The 9,379-nt window shown below is 36.3% G+C and overlaps 1 protein-coding gene across 1 annotated transcript; it reads right to left on the minus strand.

Moving 5' to 3' along the window:
• Window positions 1–1,390: 1,390 nt before the first annotated feature.
• Window positions 1,391–2,658, minus strand: LOC134227024 (protein C3orf33 homolog). Its single transcript, XM_062708210.1, has one exon. The coding sequence runs from the start codon at window positions 2,563–2,565 to the stop codon at window positions 1,789–1,791; it is 777 nt and encodes a 258-aa protein (XP_062564194.1). The 5' UTR covers window positions 2,566–2,658; the 3' UTR covers window positions 1,391–1,788.
• Between the last annotated feature and the right edge of the window lie 6,721 nt (window positions 2,659–9,379).

Genomic DNA, 9,379 nt, shown 5'->3' on the forward strand with positions numbered 1-9,379 from the left:
GATCTCATGAAAGTATTTCTAAATTAATTTTCGAAGAAATTCCTAGAAGAATTTGTGAAGGAATTCTTGTAGGAATACCTATAAAAAATTCCTGAAGAAATATCGTTAAAATTATTTTGGAAAATTCTTCTGACGTTCCTTCAAGAATACCTACGCAGATTGTTATAGGAATACTTTCGGAAATTCCTTTAGTCCTTCCGATACTTCTTTAGAAATGCCTTTAGAAATTCCTACAGGAAGTTCTTCTTTGATTTAGGAATTTCTTTGGAATATATTCTAGGAATTATGCTAGTACTTTCTCAATAAATCCCTTCGGAAACTCTAAGAAAAAGTTTCTAGAATACCTTCCATATATCAGGAATTTTTCCAGATCTCCAGGAATTCTTTCGAGAATACTTTTAGGAATTGCTTCGCTCATTCCTCCATTTTTAGCATATCTTCTAGAGATTTCTTTAGATCTTCGGAGATTCATTTTGAAATTCCTTTTGTATTCTTTCGGGAATTTCCTTTGAGTATTCTTTCGGGAATCTCTTATGAAATTCTTCAGAATTTCTTTTAGGAATCCTTGGTAAATTTATTTGCAAATTCTTTTGGAAATTACGTAGAGAATCCTTTTGAATTTTCCATTTCATTCTTCAATAATTTCCCGAAATAATTCTTTCAACAAATTTTCCGGAATAATTTCTGCAGGACTTTTGAAAGTAATATTACATTGTTCTGATATATGTGGAGGAAATGTGAAATTTATAAAGGCCTTTCGGGAGGTTCTACGGAAGAATCCCAGGAGGAATACCCAAGTAATCAAATAAACTGCTAGATTAATACAGGAATTCATTCGCAAATTACTTCAGAAACTTTCATATAAATTCCACCAGGGACATGTAAAAGGAATTCCTTCGGAAGCTCTTGCGCTAACTCGGACGGTAGTAAAACAAAACCCTGTTTTGTATCTGGAATTTATGCCAAAACAAAACTTTATGCCAAAAATATCGGGATTGCAGTCGATCCAACATCATACTTATTTGGATATTCTCACAAATTTCTTAGGAATTTACTTCATGAGTTGCTTCAGAAATTTCTCCCGAACTTTTTTCAGAGTATTCATTCAGGTGATATTTCATAGATTTATCCAACAGTTCGTTCGGAATATAATCCAGATATTTTCTCGTAAAAAGATAACCCCAGAAATTAATTCGATCCAGAAGAACTTTCATGCATTCCTTCAAAAATTCCTCCAGGAATTCCATCGTAAATTACTTTCCATCTTCATAATCCATCGGTAATTCCTCCAGTGATTCATTACTAAATTCCACAATAATTTTTTTCAAAAATCCTTATTTATTCATCTTACAACTTCTTCAAAACCCGTCAGTAAAAAAAACAAATCAAATTCTTTGAAGTCGAACCAAATTAATGTGTAGTAATAATGAAGTAACAAAACAGAATTATTGCTTGTATTATTGTCGTCAGTTACAAATTGAGCAATCTTCAAAATCCTGTTTGACGCTCGATTACTGTTTGTTGCTAGCATAAACAACTCGAATAATGACAACTCTGGTTCGAGACACCTCCAAACTGTAACTATGATATCTCAAACAGCGTATACTTCTATCAAACTTCGCAAATTATTATGATTGTAAAATATGTTATATTGCAAACGGTGTAAGTACTAGTAACCTGTCATTTCACGTTAAAACTACGAACATCCGAACGAATGTACTCAACATGTTCGGTTGATTTGTTGCGCTTGTTTGGCAGCAAACAACTAACGATGGTTATAGCTTTCGTTCATCGCACCAACTCAGGAACACGGTACGATTTCGGCGACAAGCGTTGTGTCAAGCGGTCCCACATGGATTGCCACAATCTAACAGGAAGTACATTTGGCGGCAATGTCTGTTGCCACAATCCGACGCGTCGATATTTGGCTTGACTCTCACTGTGAGCCAATTTCTTAAAGTACGCATTAACCCGCTGCTCATAAGGATCCTTGCTGGCCAGCTTCACTCGAGGCACTGGAGTATTCAATTTCGCAAAACCCAACTGTAGTAGGGCTTGACCCAGGTCAACCTTTCTGAGCCATTTCTTGTCCGCGGAAAGTTTACTGAAGTAGACACAACACTCGGCGTATTCCTTACCGGTGTCTTTCTGGTGGACGGGAACGAAAGTAACCTGCCGATTGACGACCACCGTCTGCAGCCACGAGTACCCATTGGCATTGACATCCACCCCGGCCACCTTGACCGGGAGCGTTTTGCTGGACCAGAAGAAAATGTTCAGTGGTGGACGGTGATTGACCACTAGCAGTGGACCGGACTGAATCGAGGGTTCGATTTTGGTCACCCGACCGTATTGTGGGATTTGTTCTCGGATGAAGTGCCTCGGGATGTCCGAGGGCTTTCCAAACCGTGTGAGCGGTCTGATTTTGTTATATGCAACAACGAACAGGATTCCAGATACCGTGTAGGTCGCAATCTCGACGCCTTTCGTATCATGGCTCATATAATCACAAAAACGCCGAAAATTGCTTTTATCTTCTAGCGGTGGCGCCCGTTCCGTAGCCATACTTTTCGTTCGTATTCAAACTACTTTTATTGGCGATACTGTCCAATTTATGTTCACACGTGAAACAATGAACTGTGAGCGAAAGCGCAAAACTATACTAGTAAACTATGCCTTAGTAAATAAATCTGGAAAAACCTTCTGAAATTCCGTTGGGAATTTTTTCTTTTTACAAAATTTGTCTAAGAATTCTTTTGGAAAATCCTCCAGAGTTTTCTTAAGGAATGCAATCCGCCGGAATTACTTACAGGAGTTACCAAACAAATTTCTAAAAGAATTTCCAAAGGAACTTGAATTTCTTGGATCTTTCTGTAAATTCCTCCAGGAATTCCTTCGGATTTTTTCCAGGGATTCTTTCGCAAATTCTCAGGAAATTACTTCAGAGATAGATACAGATATTTTTTCATCATTTTTAGCATCAAGACATTCCTTCTTTTTTATTTACACTTGCTTCTTGAAAATTCCTTCGGAAATTTCTCAAGAGATTCCTTCAAAATTTTCTTAAGAAATTCCTGCGGAAATTGGTTTAGGAGTTCATTCGAACTTTTTTAAGATATTTTTTAGAAATTATTTCAGGAATTTCTTAATGAAATTCTTCCAGTAATTCCTTAACCTTCTGTCTGTGCTCAAAAAAACTTACGTTGTCTGTGCTCTGGGGTCAAATTGACCCCAAATTAAAATTGCTATAACTTTTTTATTGTTTGGCCGATTTTTGATTTTTTGGGCTGTTTCGAAAGATAATTTAATCCTCTTTCAGGTCGTAACCAAAGATTGACTATTGGTGGGCGGGTACATCGCGGGGAGGGGTTTTAGTGAACAAGGGTACAAAAACAGTGATTTTCCATGATTATTTTACTTATATCCGAAAATCCTACCCATTTTAAACTGCACCTTTTTTTAAAAAGGTTATGCAGGAAGGCGTGTGCTTTGGCATGAGGCGTTGATAAGTTTAGAACTTGGCCGCCAGGTGGTGGTATGTTTTAATTCATTATTTTACTTACTACATAAGATATTCCGATATATAGAATTTTCTCAATGTAAATATTCTTATTGCACAAATTTAATTTTTTTTTAAATGTCGTCTTGGTCAAAGGTCGTCTAGTGGGAATGGACTGTCTTGTGACGGAAGTAATAATTGGGAATTTTACAAATAGGCGGCATATTGGCTGATCTTTGGTTACGCATGTAGACCCAAAGACCTAGATTCCAGGGTTTTTTTTTGGATGACCTAAAACATATTCTGTAAACACATTCTATTATCTGCAGCATCGCTGGAGCAGGTTGAATACAAAGAAAACTTTTGATGAACTCTACCACAACATTCATGTTTGCCCAAAATGCTACAAACCAAAATACATCAGATCTCACATAGAACAATATACTCAAATATAACAGCTCACTAGCGTCGCATCTTGGAAGAAGTGCTCATTATATTGCGCACTGCTCTGTAGTCCTGGACATCCTGAACAATGTTGCCGTATACAACTTGGGTGTAGATATGAGCAAGCTAAAGCAATATTTCAAATATGCAAGAATATTGCAAGTACACTAGCGCCGCCTATTTGTAAATTTCCTAATTATTTATTCCGTCACATTACAGTCCATTCCCACCAGACGAACTTTGTTAAAGACGTCACCTTTACAAATTTCAAATTTATGCGATCTTTGGTAACGATCTGAGAGATGATTAAATTATCTTTCGAAACAGCCCCAAAAATCCAAAATTGGCCAAACATTGAAAAAGTTATAGCAATTTCAATTTGGGGTCAATTTGACCCCAGAGCACAGACAACGTAAGTTTTTTGAAAAATGTACACTGTAGCGCATATTTTCAAGATTTTTTAAGCAAATTTGCACTTAGGAGACAGATCTCGGCGAGTTTTACCAAACTACCAAAAATTAGGAGAATCGGTTGAAAACTAAAAAATGGCAGCCACTCAAAGTGGCCTGGGGTCATATTGACCCCAGAGCACAGACAAAAGGTTAAAAGATCACTCTAGAAAGATGGTAGAGTTCTTGAAAATCCTTAACTTGCTTACTTACTTATGGATCCTGTACACCTCCGGTGGTGCAAAGGGCCGACTTAAAAGATCTCCATCCTGAGCGTTGCCCAGCTATCGCTTTTGTGAAACTATTATTTAGCTGGGAAGAACCGCTCCACTGCCACACAACCTTGCTACGCGAACTCCTGTATATGAAAGTTGCAGAGACGTCGACCGTTGTGCGCTTGTAATATGTTTAGTGGCACTTGCAGTGCACAATGGTCCCAGAGTCGAATCTAGCAAGACAAAAATGTTTACGCCAAAACTATTAGTTTTAGATATATAGTGTCTTTGGGAAAAAAAATTCATATTTTTTGACGATTTTTTTTCCATGTAGTGAAATTAGGGTGGTACCTATATTTCAGAAGATCATAATATCAACTTTTTAATTTTGCGGTAAAGACTTGTGCAATGTTCCACAAAGTTGTAGAGCAATTAATTTTGAGCAACTTTGCCGAAGAAACCATTTTTCTATCACTTATGGTTCACAAGTTATTAGCTTTTTAATAAATACGTTAGGGCGGTACCTAAAAATCGGTATTCTTCACATAACTTTTTATACATTCATTTCTCGCATAAACTTTGTTCCGAGCACTTTTAGGACTTTTGAAGACGCACATTTTTGTTAAAGAACCATGGATCTATCTCTTATAACAAAAAAGTTATTCGCGTTTTTGTATGAAAAACATGTTTTTTTCATATGCTTGTATTTCAAAATGGAGCAAACCGATTTTCAATCTATTGGTTCGATTCGAAAGCTCACACTTTTCTGCGTTTATGGTGGGAAAACTGAGAGAGCGTTTTTTGTTTAAAGCGTTTTATTTCATTTTGAAAAAAATATGTTTTTAATCGAAAAACGGCTATAACTTGATAAATAAACGAGATAGGTACATGGGTCTTCAACAAAAAGATTTGTCTTTAGAAGTTCTAAATGTGGTCCATACAAAGTATCCCTCAAAAATAAATACATAAAAATATATTTAAAAAAAAACGGTTTTCGTAAGGAAATAAACGTTAGATCGATCAAAGTAGGCTGAACTAGAGAGCGCATTTTCTCGGTTCACCGGTTCATTCATACTGAATGTTTACATACGCGTTGAGACTGCCATGTCTTTTATGTGCCATGCTAAACATCAAACAGAAAACCAGGCTACTATGCATATTAATGGTAGTAGCTTGGTTTCTGTTGAATATGTAGCGTTAAAAGTATGTCACTTTTGAAGTATAGCCTTTGTTACAAGCCTATCTAGTTTTGATTAGATTTTTTTCGGTATCGCCAATGGGAGAAAGCGAAGATGACCAGTGGTTAGCTACTGAAATGTTTTTATTACTATTAAGTTAAAATCAAATCTTCACATTTGGCCGCCACGTGGTGCATCTAAACGGTGAATGCTTGGATAGCACGTGCTATTTGTACTGCGGAGAATTTTTTCACATCTATGAGAGCTTTGGAAAATTATCACGAAAGTTGTAATTTTTGTTGCAAGGCACAATAACGTAAAAAAAATCATACGCTCTATCGACCAGCCTACTTTGATCTAACTAACGTTTATTTCCTTACGAAAACCGTTTTTTTAAATATATTTTTATGTATTGATATTTGAGGGATACTTTGTATGGACCACATTTAGAACTTCTAAAGGCACATCTTTTTGTTCAAGACCCATGGACCTATCTCGTTTATTTATCAAGTTATAACCGTTTTTCGATTAAAAACATATTTTTTTCAAAATGAAATAAAACGCTTTAAACAAAAAACGCTCTCTCAGTTTTCCCACCATAAACGCAGAAAAGTGTGAGCTTTCGAATCAAACCAATAGATTGAAAATCGGTTTGCTCCATTTTGAAATACAAGCATATGAAAAAAACATGTTTTTCATACAAAAACTCGAATAACTTTTTTGTTATAAGAGATAGATCCATGGTTCTTTAACAAAAATGTGCGTCTTCAAAAGTCCTAAAAGTGCCCGGAACGAAGTTTTTGCGAGAAATGAATGTATAAAAAGTTATGTGAAGAATACCGATTTTAAGGGACCGCCCTAACGCATTTATTGAAAAAGCTCATAACTTGTGAACCATAAGTAATAGAAAAATGGTTTCTTCGGCAAAGTTGCTCAAAATTAGTAGCTCTACAACTTTGTGGAGCATTGCACAAGTCTTTACCAAAAAATTAAAAAGTTGATATTATGAACTTCTGAAATATAGGTACCACCCTAATTTCACTACATGGAAAAAAAACGTCAAAAAATATGAAATTATTTCTCCAAAGACACTATATATCTAAAACTAATAGTTTTGGCGCAAACATTTTTGTCTTGCTAGATTCGACTCTGGGACCATTGTGCAGTGCTCCCAGTAGCATTTACAGAATGCACACTCAACACTAATAGCCCAACCTTCAACTGAAGTTACTCATTATCGCCATGCACACTTTCTGTATCCTACATCCTCCCTCTGCTCCGAAAATAAAACAAAAGCCGAAAGGTTTATTTTAATCGCTACGCGTATAGTCACTTTACTGTAACCCAAATAATAATTGATCTTTCCATTTATTTGATAATAGTAAAACAAAGAAGATTAAGTGATAATTGTAAAATGTTAACGCTTCTAGTTCAGCTCTCGTTCTATATAGCTCTATTTTATAACCAAAAAATTGCCGAATATTCAAGGCTTTCAATGCCGACATGCCATTCAAATGTTACAGATAACATTCACACGTATAATACAAATTGGAAAACAAAATCACGTCGGGACACCGAGTCCAATGAGTGATATAATTGACATTTCAATATAATGTAACAATATATAAATTGATCATCTAGAACAAACTTGTGGTGATTCCGACTTCATACTCGGTGATTCATTATAAGGGCTATGTTTTAGCGGTATGAAACAAAGAAAAACAATACTGTAGAAAAGCATTTTATAACGATATATCGTTTGTGCATCAAAGCAAAATCTATCATGAAAAATACTGTGCATTGGAACAAAAACTGTTTGTATAGCGCCGATGAACTAGCAGCCAGGCCCACTTCCGACGAGATTCACACGGAAAAATAAAACAAATATGCACGGAAGAAAAAAAGAACCCAGCGTTGAGTTTTTTTAAACTTATTTTTGAGTCATTTTTTCTCTTCTCTTGTCCACTCTTTCTTCTGTTGTCAAAAACAAAAGAGCCAAACAATCCAACGACGCCAGTTCAATACGGGAAGTCAATTTTGAGTTTTATTACCTGAGGAGATTGAGGAGATTGAGTGAATTAAACTTACATTTGGGTAAATAAATTTTCCGTTGGGTACTTTTTTAACATGGGAGTAAGGCAAACTGCTTCGACCCTACTTACTCAATTTGGCTTCCCGTACGGATGTTCGAGGTTGGGTTAATTAAACTCACTATTGGGTAGTTTATTTCTTCCGTGTGCAGCACTGCACGGTGTAATCTGCCCTATTAGGAAAAACTATGCTAACTGCTTTTCTCCAGTTGATGCAAAAGTATAAGATTGCTAATGTCGTTCCTGTTCGCGTGACTAACATCTAGATCACATTGATCTGGCAGCCAAAGTACTAGTATTACAAGTGTCAAACCAATGTCGGTGATAAAACAAAACATGCACTACAACATGATGCATAACAAACCGCCAAGTTAGGCTTGTGGAAGCATATTTTGGCAAAATACTTTTAATGACAACAGCGCCACTAGCGTTCTAGTATTTATGATTCTATTGTTTCTCTTGGTTGACCTCACGTTCGTTTACGTGCAGTTTATACTCGATTAGTATAACCTCCGTATCCTTGCCGTACAACGATTTTATCTTTCATAGATAACTTTTTTACTCTAGCTTAGTATAAACTATGAAAATACGAAAAATGATTTGTTTGTATTATTACAGCTTTGGTCTATTTCTGAGTGTGTCACGAAATTCGATAGTCGCTGATAACGTCACTGGAGACATAATAGTACAGACAGTTTTCTATATATTACCATAATTTCCTGTTAATGACAATCAGAAAACAAAACAAAATATTTCCCAACCCCATAAAACATCCCACCGACTTTTCCCCCGATTTAGTTGGTTTTCGTCGGTCGGATCGGCCTACTTTGCATCCGACTAATCGGTTGTTTGTTGCACAGACGCTTATGGGAGCTTTACAGGGGCGTTTAGCGATTAATCAATACATTAAATCGGCCGACTAAATCAACAGATCTGAAGCATTTTAGTCGGTAAACTAATCGGTTAACGTAGTCGACGGCAGAAAAGCGATCAAACCGACGAAATCGACCGATGAAAATCTAAACAATTGGATGATTAATCAACCGATACAATCAAATAATGAGATACAGCCGACGAAATCGGCTGATTAAAAGCAAGTAAATTGCTCGATTAAAAATTGTATTTTTATGAACAGTAGACGGTACCCGATGAAATCGGTTGTTTACGTTCTTCTAAAATAAGCTATGAATCGGATATTTAAAAAGGCCGGCGAAATAGGGTGATTTAATTTTATTTAATCGATTGATAATAAGTTTATTTAGTTAGTACAGTTGCCAAAAATCCGTGATGTTTATGGTTGCCGTTGGCATTAATTAGAACGGAACAAGTCTGGATCCAATCTTCCTACAGGCAGACAGAAAAGCCATAGGTCGCAGTTCTTATGTTGTTGGGTACAATATGTAGGGTCCAATGTGGAAGTCGTCTTTTTGGGTATCACCGGGTCTCCAGTTAAAGCCTTACTAACAAAGGCCAATCCGGAGACGGTCCTCGGTCCGGTCTAGGA

This window comes from Armigeres subalbatus, chromosome 3, assembly GCF_024139115.2.
Source record: "Armigeres subalbatus isolate Guangzhou_Male chromosome 3, GZ_Asu_2, whole genome shotgun sequence".
In the NCBI taxonomy this organism is placed as follows: domain Eukaryota; kingdom Metazoa; phylum Arthropoda; class Insecta; order Diptera; family Culicidae; genus Armigeres; species Armigeres subalbatus.

Excerpts from the sequence above, each read along its gene's own strand:
- LOC134227024 (XM_062708210.1), bottom strand. The coding sequence starts at position 2,565 with ATGGCTACGGAACGGGCGCCACCGCTAGAAGATAAAAGCAATTTTCGG.